Source organism: Tachyglossus aculeatus, chromosome 23, assembly GCF_015852505.1.
Source record: "Tachyglossus aculeatus isolate mTacAcu1 chromosome 23, mTacAcu1.pri, whole genome shotgun sequence".
NCBI lineage: Eukaryota > Metazoa > Chordata > Mammalia > Monotremata > Tachyglossidae > Tachyglossus > Tachyglossus aculeatus.
Genome location: NC_052088.1, coordinates 37608112 through 37627134, shown reverse-complemented (window position 1 = coordinate 37627134; position 19023 = coordinate 37608112). Strand labels below are relative to the sequence as shown.

At 50.8% G+C, this 19023-nt stretch overlaps 1 protein-coding gene across 1 annotated transcript in view; it reads left to right on the top strand.

The window, feature by feature from the left end:
- The window catches only part of PIK3R1 (phosphoinositide-3-kinase regulatory subunit 1), a 72900-nt gene extending 54087 nt beyond the window's left edge, over window positions 1–18813 (top strand). The window contains 9 exon segments of the mRNA XM_038765620.1: window positions 5578–5680; window positions 6486–6584; window positions 6693–6873; window positions 8614–8739; window positions 10499–10641; window positions 13435–13611; window positions 14480–14548; window positions 15241–15411; window positions 17907–18813. Coding sequence (XP_038621548.1) covers window positions 5578–5680; window positions 6486–6584; window positions 6693–6873; window positions 8614–8739; window positions 10499–10641; window positions 13435–13611; window positions 14480–14548; window positions 15241–15411; window positions 17907–18096 — 1259 coding nt within the window. The 3' untranslated portion in view covers window positions 18097–18813.
- Window positions 18814–19023: the final 210 nt, after the last annotated feature.

The following is a 19023-nucleotide window of genomic DNA, read 5'->3' as shown; positions in this document are numbered from 1 at the left end:
CTGTGCTTTTTCTGTTGTATGACCTTGGGCAAGTCATTTCAGTGTGGCCTAGTGGCAAGACCATGGGTTTGGGAGTCAGAGGACGTGGGTTCTAATTCCAGCTACGCCATTTGTCTGCCATATGACCTTGGGCAAGTCACTTCAGAGAAGCAGCGTGGCTCAGTGGAAAGAGCCTGGGCTTTGGAGTCTGAGGTCATGGGTTTAAATCCCGGCTCCACCAATTGCCAGCTGTGTGACTATGGGCAAGTCACTTCACTTCTCTGGGCCTCAGTTATCTCATCTGTAAAATAGGAATTAAGACTGTGAGCCCCCCGTGGGACAGCCTGATCACCTTGTAACCTCCCCAGTGCTTAGAACAGTGCTTTGCACATAGTAAGCGCTTAATAAATGCCATTATTATTATTATCTCCGTGCTTCAGTTACCTCATCTGCAAAATGGGGATTAAGACTGTAAGCCCCATGTGGACAGGGACTGTGTCCTTTCTGATTACCTTGCATCTACCCTTGCATCTTTTAGACTGTGAGCCCACTGTTGGGTAGGGACTGTCTCTATGTGTTGCCAATTTGTACTTCCCAAGCGCTTAGTACAGTGCTCTGCACATAGTAAGCGCTCAATAAATACGATTGATTGATTGATTGATCTACCCAGAGTTTAGAACAGTGCTTGGCACATAATAAGTGCTCAACAAATACCATAATTATTATTATTATTAATGCAAAGCAGAGGTTCCACTTTAGCATAAAAACGGCTTCGGTCTCTTTACCCTAGTCGGAGAGCGTAAATATTCTGGGGCACTGGGTGGGCAGGGACATTTGTGAAAAAGGCTGTCGGCTACTTGCGAGTGTGCGCTCGTGTGTGTGTGTGTGTTTTATGAGTTTTGTCAGAATTGAGAGAATAGTAATAATAATAATGATGGCATTTATTAAGCGCTTACTATGTGCCAAGCACTGTTCTAAGCGCTGAGCACTGTTCTAAGCGCCGTAGAGGAAGATGACTTCTGATCATCTTTCCTGCCGAAGACCGCCTCTTCCGTTCTGTGTCATCTTGGTATGTCATGTGTCTGCAGCATTGTCTCACACTACCATGGGAAAGTCATCCCCGATGACTTCAGTATGTGTTACTGTGTGGGTGTACGGCTGAATGTAATGATGTTGTGTGGCCGCCCCCGACCTTTCTCTGCGAGGGGGTCGTGTGGTGGGGGAAAGGGGACGGGGGAGGAGGGGAGAGGGTCTTGACTTTTGCTCTTTACTCTGGAGCCAATGCATTCTCCTGTCAGGTTCCTGTTACCCTCGGCCTAGTGGAAAGAGCACAGGTCTGGGCATCAGAGGATCTCGGTTCTCTTGACACATAGTAGGCGCTTAACAAATACCATCATCATTATTATTATTAATCCCACCTCCACCTCTGGTTCGCTGGTGACCTTAACTTCTCTGGGCCCCGGTCTTTTCATCTGGTAACTCAATCAGTGGCATTTATTGAGTGTTTACTGTGTGCAGAGCATTCTTTCATTCAGTCGTATTTATTGAGCGCTTACTATGTACTGAACTAAGGACTTGGGAGAGTACAATAGAACAGAGTTGGTAGACACGCTACCTGCCCATGAGTTAGAGAAGCAGCGTGGCTCAGTGGAAAGAGCCCGGGCTTTGGAGTCAGAGGTCGTGGGTTCAAATCCCGGCTCTGCCAATAGCCAGCTGTGTGACTTTGGGCAAGTCACTTAACTTCTCTGGGCCTCAGTTACCTCATCTGTAAAATGGGGATTAAGACTGTGAGCCCCCCGTGGGGCAACCTGATCACCTTGTAACCTCCCCAGCGCTTAGAACAGTGCTTTACACATAGTAAGCGCTTAATAAATGCTATCAGTATTATTATTATTATTATGAGTTAAATGGGGATTTATATTAGTGGCCGCCTCCCCTCTAGACTATAAGTTCCTTGTGGGCAGGGAACATGTCTATCAACTCTGTTTTTTTGTACTTTCCCAAAGGCTTAGTACAGTGCTTGGCATAAAGTAAGTGCTCAGTAAATACCATTGGTGTTGGTGAAGGTTTAATACCTGGTTTCCCTCCCTCTTAGACCGTGAGCCCTGTGTGGAACTGGGGCTGTGCCTATTTGAGAAGCAGCATTGTGTAAAGGATTGAGCACTGGCCTTGGAGTCCGAAGGTCATGGGTTCGAATCCTGGCTCCCCCACTTGTCTGCTGTGTGGCCTTGGGCAAGTCACTTCACTTCTCTGGGCCTCAGTTACCTTATCTGTAAAATGGGGTTTGAGACTGTGAGCCCCACATTCATTCATTCAATCGTATTTATTGAGCGCTTACTGTGTGCAGAGCACTGTACTAAGCGCTTGGGAAGTACAAGTTGGCAACATATAGAGACGGTCCCTACCCAACAGTGGGGACGGTGTCTAACCCAATTTGCTTGTATACACCCCAGCGCTTAGTACAGTATGTGGTACGTTGTAAGTGCTTAACTTTACAAGCAGCGTGGCTCAGTGGAAAGAGCCCGGGCTTTGGAGTCAGAGGTCATGGGTTCAAATCCCGGCTCCGCCACTTGTCAGCTGTGAGACTTTGGGCAAGTCACTTCACTTCTCTGGGCCTCAGTGACCTCATCTGTAAAATGGGGGTGAAGACTGTGAGCCCCCCGTGGGACAACCTGATCACCTTGTAACCTCCCCAGCACTTAGAACAGTGCTTTGCACATAGTAAGCGCTTAATAAATGCCATTATTATTATTAACAAATACCGCAATTATTATTTTATATTGTCTCAATCCCAGGGGTTCGTAAGTGTTTGGCACGCAATAAGCAGCTTGGCCTGGGGTAAGAGCACAGGCTTGGGAATCAGAGGATAATAATAATAATAATAATAATGGCATTTATTAAGCGCTTACTATGTGCAAAGCACCATCCTGTCGGTTCGACCTTCACAACATTGCTAAAATCTGCCCTTTCTTCTCCATCCAAACTGCTACTGTGTTAATCCAGTCACTTACCCTGATTATTCAAGTGATTATTGTTTCAGCTTCCTTTCTGACTCCCAGCTTCCTGTCTCTCCCGACTCCATTCCATACTTCACTCTGCTGCCTGGATCATTTTTCTACTAAAACATTCAGGCCATGTTTCCCCACTTCTCAGGAAACTCCAGTGGTTGCCTGTCCACTTTTGCATGAAACAGAAACTCCTCGCCATTGGCTTTAAAGCACTCAAATCATCACCTTGTTCCCTCCTTCCTCACCTCACTGCTCTCCTCCTCCACCTCAGCCGACATACTTCACTTTTCTAATGCCAACGTACTCACTGTACCTCGATCTAGTCTAGCTCGCCTCCAACCTCTTGCCCACATCCTGCCTCTGGCCTGGAACGTCCGACCAACAGTTACTCTCCCCAGTCACCTCATCTGTATAATAATAATAATAATAATAATAATAATAATAATAATAATAATGGCATTTGTTAAGCACCTACTATGTGCAAAGCACTGTTCTAAGTGCTTGGGGAGGTTACAGGGTGATCAGGTTGTCCCATGAGGGGGCTCACAATCTTAATCCCCATTTTACAGATGAGGTAACTGAGGCACAGAGAAGTTAAGTGACTTGCCCAAAGTCACACAGCTGACAATTGGTGGAGCCGGGATTCGAACCCATGAACTCTGACTCCAAAGCCCGTGCTCTTTCCAATGAGCCACACTGCTTCCCCAATACAATAGGGATTAAGACCGTGAGCCTCATTTGAGACAAGGACTGTTTCTAACGTGGTCATCTTGTATCTCCCCCAGTGCTTAGCACATAGTAAGGGCTTAACAAAAACCACTTAAAAAAATAAGCACTTAATATGATTATTTTGAAACCCAGTATGGCCCGGTGCTGGTAGGAGGAAGCAGCTATGGGCCCTGTCAGCCCTGTTGGCTTCCGGCTGGCCTGTCCGCCTTTTGCCTTCCCCCCTCCTATCTCGCCTCGCTTTTTTTCTACAACTCAGCCCGCACACTTTGTTCCTCTAGTGCTAACTTCTCACGACTTTGGGCAAGTCACTTAGCTTCTCTGTGCCTCAGTTCCCTCATCTGTAAAGTGGGGATTAAGACTGTGAGCCCCCCGTGGGACAACCTGATCACCTTGTAACCTCCCCAGTGCTTAGAACAGTGCTTTGCACATAGCGCTTAATAAATGCCATTATTGTTATTATGCCTCCATCTCGTCTGTCTCATCACTGACCCCTGGCCCGCATCCTGCCTCTGGTCTGGAATGCCCTCCCTCCCCAAATCTGACAGACAAAATGACTCTTCCTCCCTTCAAAGCCTTATTGAAGGCACGTCTCCAAGAGGCCTTCCCAGACTAAGCCCCACTTTCCCTCATCTCCCTCGCCCTTCCGCATCGCCCTGACTTGCTCCCTTTGCCCTTCCCCACGGCCAAGCCCCACAGTACTTATGTACATATCTGTATTTTATTTATTTGTATTGATGTCTTGTCTCCCCACCTCTAGACTGTGAGCTCATTGTGAGCTGGGAATGTCACTGTTTATTGTTGTACCGTACTTTCCCAAACGCTTAGTACAGTGCTCTGCACACAGTAAGCACTTAATAAATATGATTGAATGAATGAACGAACGAATTCACATGCTTGGCCATGCTCAGGAACGTCCACCCTTCAGTGCTGACATTATGCTAAGCATTGTGCAGCCCCGAAACGGTGAGAGCCAGGGGCCAGGCAGGGGCTGTAGGATGATCCGGGTGACCTCCTTGCCGGCTGGCCTGGAAAAATTCCATACGCTAACCAAGGGAAGCGCCTCTAATGCTAACTTTCTCACTGTTCCTCGGTCTCATCTGTTTCGCCGCCCACCCCTCGCCCACATCCTGCCTCTGGCCTGGAACGCCCTCCCTCCTCTAATCGAACAGACAGTAACTCGCCACCCCTTCAAAGCCTTATTTGAAGGTACATCTCCTCCAAGAGGCCTTCCCTGACTAAGCCCTCCTTTCCTTTTCTCCCACTCCCCTCTTCAGCGCCCTGACTTGTTCCCATTGTTCATCACCACTCCCGGCCTCGCGACACTTATGTACACATCTGCCACTTATTTATATCAATGTCTCCCTCACTCTAGACTGTCATCTTGTTGTGGGCAGGGAATGTGACTGTGTCTGTATATTGTTGTAGTGTATTCTCCCAAGTGCTTAGTACAGTGCTGTGCACACCGTAAGCGCTCAGTAAATACGATTGAATGATTGAATTACTGACTCTGCTCCCCAGCCCGGGCTGCTGACCATCAGCTGTCCCGGAGCGAGGGCCGCCCGGACTTCCGTGGAGACTGTCTGGCCTTCAAGGAATACGGCGGTGGAGAGGGCTGGCTGGTGGTGTGGATGAGCCGGCTGGCGGTGCGGACAGGCCGGCACTGTCTGATGAGCTCTCGGTTCCTCTGAAAGGCCCGTGAGCCCGGGATAGGGGGCCGGTGGGGTCAGGCCGCTGTTAGGTCTCCGTCCGATGAATCGCGCTGAGACGAATGGCCTTCGGGCTCCCTCCCTTCCTCCCACTTCCCCCGTCCCCACCGTACTCAGCCGTCCACCTCTGTGTTGTGTATCCCTGTCTCTCGCAGCCTTGCCTCCGAAGCCCCCGAAGTCGCCGGCGGTGGCTAACAGCACTGCCAACTCCGGCATGTCCCTGCAGGATGCCGAGTGGTACTGGGGAGAGATCTCCAGGTGAGGCTGGTGTGGGGGAAGCCCTGCTCCCATGGCAACCCGGGCGGGAGCTTGGAGTTGGGAGGCAGAGAATCGCCTTCACCCAGGAAAATCAATCAATCAATCAATCATATTTATTGAGTGCTTACTATGTGCAGAGCACTGTACTAAGCGCTTGGGAAGTACAAATTGGCAACATATAGAGACAGTGCCTACCCAGGAAAAGGAAGTGTTGCTCACCAGGCCCAGAAACAACAGGGCACACACGCATACCGGCACGCTTGGATGTGAGTGCCGGGGGGATAAGCGCTTAGTACAGTGCTCTGCACACAGTAAGCACTCAGTAAATACGATCGAATGAATAAGCAGGCAGGTGTGGGAGATCAAGCGCTTTGCTTCTCTGGGCCTCGGTTTCCTCGTCTGTCAAACGGGGATTCAATACCTGTTCTCCCTCCTTTTGGACGGTGAGCCCCAATTGGGACCGGGACCACGCCTGACCTGACCGAGTCGCGTGAACCCTGCCACTTGAGCACAGTGCTTGGCACAGAGTACGTGTTTGACAAATCGCACAGTGATCGTGGATCGTCTTCCACACGGCACAACTGGCGGATGGCCCCCAAACCATCCTCAGGCCAGCGTGTCCCCTCTCTGAGGGAGGGAGACTGCGAGTCCCCCCCGGGCACGGGTTCTGGGGAGAGCAGCAGGGATTCGGTTGCCTGGGAGGCAGTGAAAGGGCAGATTCTGGGCCGGCGGGGCTGTCCTCGGGTTTCGGGAAGCCGTGTGGCCGCTCACTCGGGGATGACATCGTTGTCCATCTCTTCTGCAGGGAGGAGGTGAATGAGAAGCTGCGGGACACGGCGGACGGCACCTTCCTGGTCCGCGATGCGTCCACCAAGATGCACGGGGATTACACGCTCACGCTGAGGTGCGGTCGGAGCCGGGGCCGGGGCAGGGGTGGGGTGTCCTGGCGGGCGGGGGGCGGGCCAGCCTGGGGGCCCGGCTGGGGCGGTGACGGCTCGGCACCCGGTTTCAGGAAGGGTGGAAACAACAAGCTCATCAAGATCTTTCACCGGGACGGCAAGTACGGCTTTTCGGACCCACTGACGTTCTCCTCAGTGGTGGAGCTGGTGGACCACTACCGGAACGAATCATTGGCCCAGTACAATCCCAAGCTCGACGTGAAACTCCTCTTCCCCGTGTCGAAGTTCCAGCAGGTACGACCCGGTGGCCACGGGGTCCCTTGAGCACCGAGCTCTAGGGGCCCCCAAGCTCCTTGAGGAGTACCGTTGGCAGTCGCATGTATTGAGTGCCCCAAATAAAAATGGTGGTGTTTCTTAAGTGCTTACTATGTTCCATTTACCGTCCTAAGCACTGGGATGGATATAAACAAATAATAACGATGGCATATATTAAGCGCTTACTATGTGCAAAGCACTGGGGAGGTTACAAGGTGATCAGGTTGTCCCACAGGGGGCTCACAGTCTTAATCCCCATTTTACAGATGAGGTAACTGAGGCCCAGAGAAGTTAAGTGACTTGCCCAAAGTCACACAGCTGACAATTGGCGGAGCGGGGATTTGAACCCACGACCTCTGACTCCAAAGCCCGGGCTCTTTCCACTGAGCCACGCTGCTTCTCTAAATGGGGTTGCATACGATCCCTGTCCCACCTGGGGCTCACAAGTCTTTATCTCCATGTTACAGTTGAGGTAACTGAGGCCAAATGAAGTGACTTGCTCAAGGTCACACAGCAGACAAGTGGCAGAGTTGGGATTAGAACTCAGGTCCTTCTGACTCTCAGACCAGTGCTGTATATACTAGGCCAAGCTGCTTCTACCTCCCCCTTCATATCCAATAGGCCACCACTCCCCCAACCTTCAAAGCTCTATTAATAATAATAATAATAATAATAATAATAATGGTATTTGTTAATCACTTACTATGTGCAAAGCACGAAGGCAGATCTCCTCCACGGGGCCTCCCCTGACTAAGACTTCATTTCCTCTTCTCCCACTCCCTTCTACAATCGATTGGTATTTAGTATTTATTATTTGCAGACCACTGTACGAAGTGCTTGGACGAGTACAAAACAATAGAGTCGAGAGATGTGTTCCCTGTCCACAAAGAGCTTACAGTCTGGGGGGGAGACGGGCATGAAACTAAATTACGGATGGGATAAGGGCAGGTATAAGGATCTGTGCATATATATATATATATATATATGGGAAGCAGCAAGGTCTAGTGGTTAGAGCACGGGCCTGGGATTCAGAAGATGGTGGGCTCTACCCCTGGCTCTGCCACTTGTTTGCTGTGTGGCCTTGGGCAAGTTACTTCTCTGTGCCTCAGTTACCTCATCTGTAAAACGGGGGTGAAAGGTGTGAGCCCCATGTGGGACAGGGACTGTGCCCGACCTGATTTAACTTGTATCCACCCAAGTGCTTAGAACAGTGCCTGGCATATAGTAAGTGCTTAACAAATGCCATCATCATCATCATTATTATTATTATTATTATTATCATCTACCCCAGTGTTTCAAACAGTACTTGGCATATAATAAGCACTTAACAAATACCATTGTTATTACTATTATTATTGTCATCGTCTATCCCAGTGCTTAGAACAGTGCTTGGCATGTAGTAAGCACTTAACAAATACCATTGTTATTACTATTATTGTTGTCATCGTCTACCTCAGTGCTTAGAACAGTGCTGGGCATGTAGTAAGCGCTTAACAAATACCATCATTATTATTGTTATTATTATTATTAATGTCAACATCTAGCCCATTCCTTAGAACAGTGTTTGACATACAGTAAGCACTTAAAAAGTACCATAATTATTGTTAATTACTATCTCCTGAGAAATCGAGGTGTTGGAGTGGGAGGAGGGAAATTTGGGGAGTGGGCTGAGTGCTCATATGCCACACGGCACCAACCTCTCCCGCCGCCTCCTCCCAGGACCAGGTGGTGAAGGAGGGCAGCATCGAAGCCGCGGGAAAGAAGCTGCACGAATACAACGTGCAGTTCCAGGAGAAGAGCCGCGAATATGATCGGCTGTACGAGGACTACACACGCACCTCTCAGGTGAGGGGCCGCGGGACCCCCGCCCGGCCCGGGGCTGACCGCAAGTGGACCGTGTGGGCTGCTGGGGCTCCTCGGGGAAGGGCTTCTGGAGATGGCGAGGAGGGCATGCTCCATTCATTCATTCAATTGTATTTATTGAGCGCTTACTGTGTGCAGAGCACTGTACTAAGCGCTTGGGAAGTACCAGCCCCGTCCTGCCCCTGAAAGTCTCAAGGGATGACAACGTGGATAGGCCTTGGGTGGAAGCTGGCTACCAGGGGCCGGGCAGAGAGTCCGTGGGTCAGCACTGTACTAAGAGCTTGGGAGAGCACTCCTCTGCCGCTGACTCCTCACTGTACCTTGTTCTCGCCTGTCCCGCCGTCGAACAGTGCTCAGTGCTTAGAACAGTGCTTTGCACATAGTAAGCGCTTAACAAATGCCATTAAGAAGAAGAAGAAGACCCCCGGCCCACGTCCTTCCCCTGGCCCGGAATGCCCTCCCTCCACACATCTGCCAAGCTCGCTCTCTTCCTCCCTTCAAAGCCCTACTGAGAGCTCACCTCCTCCAAGAGGCCTTCCCAGACTGAGCCCCCTTTTTCCTCTCCTCCTCCCCATTCCCCCACCCTACCTCCTTCCCCTCCCCACAGCACTTGTATATATATTTGTACAGATTTATTACTCTATTTTACTTGTACATATTTACTGTTCTATTTATTTTGTTAATGATGTGCATACCATCCCCTCTCCCCCTTTTAGACTGTGAACCCACTGTTGGGTAGGGACTGTCTCTATATGTTGCCAACTTGTACTTCCCAAGCGCCTAGTACAGTGCTCTGCACACAGTAAGCGCTCAATAAATACGATTGATTGATTGATTCTAGACTGTGAGCCCACTGTTGGGTAGGGCCCGTCTCTACATGTTGCCAACTTGTACTCCCCAAGCGCTTAGTACAGTGCTCTACACACAGTAAGCTCTCAATAAATAAGATTGAATGAATGAATGAATATAGCTTTAAATCTATTTGTTCTGATGACTTTGACACCTGTCTACATGTTTTGTTTTGTTGTGTGTCTCCCCCTTCTAGACCGTGAGCCCGTTGTTGGGTAGGGACCATCTCTGTGTGTTGCCAACTAGTACTTCCCAAGCGCTTAGTACAGTGCTCTGCACACAGTAAGCGCTCAATAAATAAGATTGAATGAATGAATGAATATAGCTTTAATTGTGTTTGTTCTGATGACTTTGACACCTGTCTACGTTTTGTTTTGTTGTGTGTCTCCCCCTTCTAGACTGTGAGCCCGTTGTTGGGTAGGGACCGTCTCTATGTGTTGCCGACTTGTACTTCCCAAGTGCTTAGTACAGTGCTCTGCACACAGTAAGCACTCAATAATTACGATTGATTGAATGAATGAATGAGTACATTATAGCAATAAGCAGATATAGTTCTGTATATATATGAAATTATGTATTTATCTATTAATTTATATTAATGTCTGTCTCCTCCTCTAGGCTCTGAACTCATGGGCAGGAGTATTGTTGTTGTATTGTACTCTCCCAAGTGCTTAGTACAGTGCTTTGCACACAGTAAGCTCTCAAAAAATGCGATTAAATGAATGTACATTCCCTGCCCACAACGAGCTTACACAGCAGGGGTCAGTGAGGTGGGCGTGTGACTCTGAAAGTGACACCCCCCCGCACACAACCTCTTCCCTCCAACACACTCTGCTCCCCGCCCCAACCCCCCCGGGGTCCTCAGCGTCTCAAAACTGTCCCGTCATTGCAGGAAATCCAAATGAAAAGAACCGCCATCGAAGCGTTCAACGAAACCATAAAGATCTTCGAGGAGCAGTGCCAGACCCAAGAGCGGTACAGCAAGGAGTACATCGAGAAATTTAAGCGGGAAGGGAACGAGAAGGAGATACAAAGGTGCGTCGATGGTCGGCGGGGGAGGAATGGGCCCTCGCCGCAGCGCTTTGCACAGTGCATGGAGCAGAGCATGCATTTAACAAGGCCTGGCTGTTTGACGGCGTGGTTCCGGCGGAGGGAAGAGGGTGGAAGCCAGATTGCACGGAGTTGAAGGAGGACGTGGGGAAAGGACGGGAAGGTGCCAAAGGACTTTTTATTTTTAGGATAGGGCAGATATGCAGGCGTGTTTGGAAGCATAGGGGAAAGAGCCATTGGAGAAGGAGCAATTGAAGGTGGCAGTCAATCAGTTGTATTGATTGAGTGCTTATTGGAGAAGCAGCGTGGCTCAACGGAAAGAGCCCAGGCTTTGGAGTCAGACGTCAGGGGTTCAAATCCCGGCTCCGCCACTTGTCAGCTGTGTGACTTTGGGCAAGTCACTTCACTTCTCTGGGCCTCAGTTACCTCATCTGTAAAATGCGGATTAAGACTGTGAGCCCCTTGGGACAACCTGATCACCTTGTAACCTCCCCAGCGCTTAGAACAGTGCTCTGCACATAGTAAGCGCTTAATAAACGCCATTATTATTGTTATTACTGTGTGCAGGCACTGTATTAAGCGCTTGGGAGCATACAATACCAATCAGTCAGTCAATCAATCGTATTTATTGAGCGCTTACTGTGTGCAGAGCACTGTACTAAGCACTTGCAAAGTCCAAGGTGGCAACATATAAAGACAGTCCCTACCCAACAGTGGGCTCACAGTCTAGAAGGGGGAGACAGAGAACAAAACCAAGCATATTAACAAAATAAAATAAGTAGAATAGATATGTACAAGTAAAATAAAAAGAGTAATAAATATGTACAAACATATATGCAGGTATATAACAATATAACAGAGTTGGTAGACACATTCCCTGCCCACAGTGAGCTTACGGTCTTGAAGAGAAAGAACAGTCTTTTAGACTGTGAGCCCACTGTTGGGTAGGGACCGTCTCTATGTGTTGCCAATTTGTATTTCCCAAGCGCTTAGTACAGTGCTGTGCACATAGTAAGCGCTCAATAAATACGATTGATGATGATGATGATGAACAGTCAGGGAGAGAAGACGGGAGGAAGTCAGAGATGCAGGGGACAGGGATTGTGATTGATCTGGTTAACTCAGATCTGCCTCAGTGCTGAGTACAGTGTTTGGCATATAGTGAATACTTGACGAATACCACAGTTATTAGTGGTAAGCTCCTTGTGGACAGGGAACTTGCCATGTCTTTGTTTTGCCCTCTCCACTGCTTCGTATAGTGCCTTGCCCTAAGGGGGTGCTCAATAAATTCTGCTACTACTACATTTATTTAAGACACTTTCATTTATTAGGGGGAAAGGGTAGATTTCAAAAGGAGCAGCGTGGCCTAGTGGATAGAACATGGGCCTGAAAGTCTGAAGGACCTGGGTTCTAATCCTGGCTCTTCCACTTGTCTCCCATGTGATCTTGGGCAAGTCACTTCACTTCTCGGTACCTCGGTTACTTCATTGGTAAAATGGGGATTAATACTGTGAGCCCCGTGAGGGACTTGGATTGTGTCCAACCTCGTTACCTCATATCTACCCAAGTGCTTAGAAGAGTGCCTGGCACATAGTAAGTGCGTAACAAATACCATTAAAAAAGAAAAAGTCCTGTAGACTGTGAGCTCGTTTTGGGCGGGAATTGTCACTCTTTATTCAATTCAGTCGTATTTATTGAGCGCTTACTGTATGCAGAGCACTGTACTAAGTGCTTGGGAAGTACGAGTTGGCAACATATAGAGATGGTCCCTACCCAACAACGGGCTCACAGTCTAGAAGGGGGAGACAGACAACAAAACAAAACATGTGGACAGGTGTCAAGTCATCAGAATAAATAGAAGTAAAGCTAGGTGCACATCACTAACAAAATAAATAGAATAGTAAATATGTACAAGTAAAATAAATAGAGTAAAAAATCTGTCCAAACATATATACAGGTGCTGTGGGGAGGGGAAGGAGGTAGGGAGGGGGAGAGGAAAGAGGGGGCTCAGTCTGGGAAGGCCTCCTATTTGGCTAGCCTGGAAGGCACCCTACATTGCTTTATTGTACTTTCCCAAGCGCGTAGTACAGTGCTCTGCACACAGCACGTGCCCAATAAATACGACTGAATGAATAAATGAAAGAAAAAAGGTGGGCAGTCTCCTGAGAGCCGGCCGATAAGGGTGGGAAAATGGATGGGGTTGGAGGGCTAGGAAGGAGATGGGGGAAAGATTGTGAGGCGATCACACCTGATGGTTTCTATTTTTGTCACCAAAGTAAATGACAGGGTCAGTCAGGGGACAGGAGTTTCAGGAGGGAGTTCAAATTCAGACACAGCTGGCATGGGCACGGAGCTGCAGAGTCAGTGAAGGAGGAGTGGCAGTGGTGCCAGGCGGAGGATGAGTTGGTGACGGACGAGGTCGGCCTGGCGTCTGGATGGCGCCCTGCTGGAGTCTCCGTGTGTGGAGGGGGGGTGTCAGGACCGATTTATGGGGAAGAGCTGTGTGAGAGAGAAGGCAGAAGAGGAGGCTATGGTCTGATCAAGAGGGATTTCAGGGTTGGTGAGGGTAGAGATGGTATTGAGGATTGAGAGGAAGCGGGCGGGCCTTCACGTGGACGTTGATTCCCCGATGATCAGTGCCGGGACGGAGACGGGGAGGAGGAAGGAGAGAGATGGGGAAGCGGCTCGGAAGATGGGAGGTGAGGGTGTCCAAGGAGGAGTAAGGGTGGGGGGCAGAGATGAGGTTCCCACGCCAACCGACTCCTTCCCCGGCCTCAGGATCATGCACAACTACGACAAGCTCAAGTCGCGCATCAGCGAGATCGTGGACAGCCGGCGCCGGCTGGAGGAGGACCTGCGCACTCAGGCCGCCGAGTACCGCGAGATTGACAAGCGGATGAACAGCATCAAGCCCGATCTCATCCAGCTCAGGAAGACGCGGGATCAGTACCTCGTGTGAGCCCCGGCTGCGGTCCGGCGCGGAGGGGATCGGGGGCAGGACGGGAGATCGGCCGTGAGATGGGCCGCGGGGCAGGGGCTGCTCTCCTTGGGCCGCTTTTCTCTCATGGCCTAGTGGACAGAGCATGGGCCTGGGAGTACTTAGTACTCCCAGTACTTAAGCGCTTAGCACAGTGCTCTGCACACAGTAAGCGCACAATAAATACAATTGAATGAATGAATGAGTCAGAAGCACCTGGGTTCTAATCCCAGCTCCACCAGAAGTCTGCTGTGTAACTTTGGGGAAGTGACTTTACTTCCTTGAGCTTCAGTTACCTCATCTGGAAAATGGGGATTAAGACTGTGAGCCCTATGACGGATAGGGACCGTGTCCAACCCAATTACATTGTATCTACCCCAGCGCTTAGAACAGTGCCTGGCACTTAATAAGTGCTTAACAAGTACCATAATAACAGGTAATAGGGTTTTTGTCCCAGCACTATGTATCTGTAGTTTATTTTAATGTCTGTCTCCCCCTCTAGACTTTAAGCTAGTTGTGGGTAGAGAATGTGTCCGTTCTATTGAACTCTCCCAAGTGCTTAGTACAGTGCTCTGCACACAGTAAGCTCTTAATAAATACGATTGACTGACTGACTGTCCCACATACCAGCTGCGTGACCACGAATAAGTCCCTTAACTCGTTGGGACCTCGGTTTCCTTATCCGTAAAATGGAGACTCGGAATCTACCCTCCTTCCCGCTCAGCTCGTGGGCTGTACTCTCGCCAGCGCTTAGTACAATGCTCTGCACACAGTAAGCACTCAAATACTATCGAATGAATGAATTGAATGCGCTGGTTCCTCACGATCTTGTCTCTGCCCTCGCAGGTGGCTGACACAGAAGGGCGTCCGCCAGAAGAAGCTGAACGAGTGGCTGGGGAACGAGAACATGGAAGAGTGAGTCGTCCCCCGGGGGGCCGGACGGATGGGTGGGAAGGCCGGTGGGTGGATTGACTGGAGGGAGCCACGTTTGTCTGGGCCTCAGTCTCCTCATTTGGAAAAACAGAGGAATGATCCGAGCCTTTGACTTGGCTCAACTGAGGATGTTGTGAAGGTGGAATGAGATCACTGACACTGACCCACTTGGGGAAAATCAGGTTGGAAGAGCTTTTGAGGTCCTCACAAAGAGTTGAGGCTGCTAGGAGTGGCTTGGTGGCAAAGCCCTCATCTGAGGGAGCTTGGCCCCTCGCCTTTGTTGCTCAGAGATGGCGGGGCTGGTGGGGGCCACGGAGGGGAACCACCCAACCTCGCTTAGCCTCCTTCGTGGGTCTTAGGCCGGCGGCGTAACCAACGGAGGCCAACTCCACAAAGCCGGGTGGGCTGATGGGAATCGTGGCTAGACCGGTGGTGTGGCACTGGACCCAAAATCCCAGCCTGGGCAAGCAATATCCAGCGGTGGCCAGGGAGAGCCAGGGCCAATCACAAACACACTGCTTGGGAAGAGCAATAATGGCTCCCACCACCCTGGCTCGGGCTCAGTCACCCAGGGCACTCGCTGACAGGTCGTTCTTAGCGGCTGGGGGGTGGTGGCTACGGCGGAAGGTCCACGTGGCTGGAGGCGGGGATGATTGACCCTCCATGCTCCACAGTCCATACTCCACGGTGGAGGAAGACGAAGACCTGCCGCACCAGGACGAGAGGACGTGGAACGTGGGCAGCAGCAACCGAGGCAAGGCCGAGGCCCTCCTGCGCGGCAAACGGGACGGCACCTTCCTGGTGCGCGAGAGCAGCAAGCAGGGCTGCTACGCCTGCTCCGTCGTGTACGTAGCCTGCAGTGGGGATGCGCTGGGGGGCTTTCTGGGGGCCTGGGATACCGGAGGAATAGGCAACTACTTAGCGAGCTCCCCTTTAGTGCTGTACATTGTGCTGGGGCAGGCTGGATTAGCCAAGCGAAGGCCCAGTTGAAAAGCACAGGCCAGTTATGGCCGTGAGAGGTCTGTGGGAGGCTTTGAAGGAGGGGGAAACTGCTGCCTGTAGGTTTTGGGGAGAGTCGAGCGAGTTGGGGTTAGCAGATGAAAAGAGCAGATCGGAGGGGCAGGGCCAGGCCAGGGAGAGCCTGGAAGCCGACTGTGAGGTGTTTTTGTTGAAGGCTGAGACACGCAGGAAGCCAGTGGAAGGTTTGGAGGAGAGGAGAGCTGTGAGCCTAGCGACGCTTTGGGAAAACCATCCGGGCACCAGCGGGAGTCTAGACTCGAGGGGAGAGGCTGGAGGCAGGGAGACCAGCGAGGAGGCTAATGCAGTGGTATATAGCCAGGGCAGGAGTCGTTGGAATCGTAGAGGGGCGACACCAGAAGACTTGCGGGAAGAACCAGCAGGATTGGGAGGCGGACGGGGTGGGAAAGTCGGGCAGTAGCGAAGAGGTGACGACACAGATTTTGGGCTTCTGATACGGGAAGGATGGTGGTGGCATCCTCTAATATGGGGATGTCATGGGGAGGGGTGGGTTTAGGGGAAGGTTCATTCATTCATTCAATCGTATTTATTGAGCGCTTACTGTGTGCAGAGCACTGTAGTAAGCGCTTGGGAAGTACAAGTTGGCGACATATAGAGACGGGCCCTACCCAACAGTGGGCTCACAGTCTAGAAGGTGAGATGTGGAGTTCTGTCTTGGACATACGGAGTCCTCGGTGCCCATGAGACGTCTTGGGTGGAGCTGCCCGGAGGCATGAGGAGGTACAGGATTGCAGGTCAGGTGAGAGGTCAGGAGGAGGGAGAGAGAGAGAGAGAAAGTGTTTATATGTCCGTGGTGGTGGGGAGGAGCTGGGCTCACCTCAGAGAAGCTTCTCACCCCCATACTCAGTCATTCATTCATTCAGTTAATCATATTTATTGAGTGCTTACTGGGTGCAAAGCACTTTACTAAGTGCTTGAGAGAGTACAATATAACACAATCCCTGCCCACAACGAGTTTACAGTCTAGTCAATACACTCATTAATGATACCCCAGGACAGGCCCACTTCCTTCCCCGGTGGCCAAACGCTGACAGCAGCCGGCCACTCACCTCTGATCATCCTGAGCCGGCCACTCACCTCTGGTCACCCTGCGTTGCGGACGGTGGGAGAGACCCACCTCCCACACATTTCCCAGTCTAGAATCAGCCCCATTACTTGCTTTCCATGCGAACAATAGAGCACGTACCTGGGAGTCCCGAAGGACCTGGGTTCGAATTTCGGCCCTTCCCTTTGCTGCATGACCTTCAGCAAGTCACTTCTCTGTGCCTCTGTTACCTGATCTGTAAAATGGGGATTAAGACTGTGAGCCCCATGGGGGACATGGACTGTAGCCAACCTGGTTACTTTGCATCTACTCCAGTGCTTGGAACAGTGCCGGGTGCATAGTAAGCGCTTAATGCCTTTTTTTTTTTTAAACTCACTTCACTTCTCTACACCTCACTTCTCATCTGTAAAACAAGGATTTAATACATGTTCTCCCTCCCCATTAGACAATGAGCCCCTGATTATCCTGGTTCTACTGTGTGCCAAGCACTGTACTAAGCATTGGGATAGATCATCAGGTAGGGCATAGTTTCTCGCTTTTTTGCTATATTGTACTTTCTCAAGCACTTATTACAGTGCTCTGCAGACAGTAAGTGCTCCGATTGACTGACATGTGCCACACTAAGTAGGAAGGAGTAGGATTTAATCCCCATTTTACAGAAGACGAAACTTAGTGAAATGACTCGCCCAAAGTCACACAGGAGGTAAATGATAGAGCCAGGATTAGAACCCATGCCCCCAGACTCCCAGGCCTGAGCTCTTTCCACAAAGCCACGCTGGTCCTCAGCATCTCTAGGCTGTAAGGTTGTTAATAATAATAACAATAATAATGGTGGTGGTATTAAGCACTATGTGCAAAGCACTGTTCTAAGCACTGGGGGGATACAAGGTGATCAGGTTGTCCCACTTGGGGCTCACAGTTAATCCCCATTTTACAGATGAGGTAACTGAGGCACAGAGAAGTTAAGTGGCTTGCCCAAGGTCACACAGCTGACAAGTGGTAGAGCTGGGATTTGAACCCATGACCTGGCTCCCAAGCCCGCGCTCTTTCCACTGAGCCACGCTGCTTCCCCTTGTTGTGGGCAGGGAGCGTGTCCGCTTATTGTTGTACTCGCCCAAGCGCTGAGTACAGTGCCCTGCCCACAGGAAGCACTCAATACCTACCACTGAATGAATGAATAGTTCAACAGTCACAGTTGTTACGCGCCACTGCCGTGCCAGCAGTCTAACGCACGCGTCCCTTTCCCCTCGGCCGCAGGGTGGACGGCGAAGTCAAGCACTGTGTCATCAACAAGACGCCGACGGGCTATGGGTTCGCCGAGCCTTACAACCTGTACGGCTCGCTGAAAGAACTGGTGCTACATTACCAGCACACCTCTCTGGTGCAACACAACGACTCCCTCAACGTCACCCTGGCCTACCCCGTCCACGCCCAACAGCGGCGGTGAGCGGTGCCCTCGCCCCTCACCCCACCCCCCCACGGACAGGGCCGAGCTCGCCTCGCCGCCGGACCTGGGGAGGACCCCACCCCCGGCCGGTAAGACCCCCACGGAGGATGCGTGGTCGGCGAGTCCGCCGGCCGCCGAGGCCAGAACCGAGGTGCCCTGAGGACCCCGCGGGCCACCCCGGAGCGACCGGGGGAATCCCGATCCGTCCCCACTGCAGCCGGTCCCGGCTCGGATGGGATCAGGCGCAGCTGTCCCCCTCCATCAGTGCTATGCAAAACCCTGAGCGGCGCCGGCCCGTTCCCTCTCCGCTGTCACATTTGTGGTGCAGACATCCTTCTGGCCCCACCGGACGCTGACCTGACCAGGCCGGGCTCCCCTGGTTTTTATTAAGCCCTTCTTGTTGGGACTTTTTTTTTTTTTTTTTTAAAGACGTACAGAATACGCCCATAAAAAGGGCATGACAACTCCGCACTCTCTCACAGTTTCCCTTGAATAGGAAGCTTGGCTGTGTGTCCAAGGCTAAAAAAAAAAAAAAATGTTCATAACCAGTGTGTGGACTAAATATTCTATGAGGCAGGGTGCCTGAGGAACTTCACAGCTGCTTTGGTCAATAAAAAGGGGACGCCACGGGGACAGATCACGGGGCTGAGTGTCAGAGGACCCGGCTTCTAATCCCAGCTCTACTACTTGCCTGCTGTGTGACTTCAGGCACATGACTGCAATGCTCTGGGCCTCAGTTTCCTCATCTGAAAAAATCGAGATTCAATACTTGTTTTCCCTCCTACTTCAACTGTGAGTTACGTGTGGGACAGGGACTGGGCTCGATGAATCTGATTGTACCCTGTGTACCCTAGCACTTAGCACAGTGCTTGCCACATAGTGAGCACTCAACAGAAATCACAATTATTACAATTGCAGAATAATAAT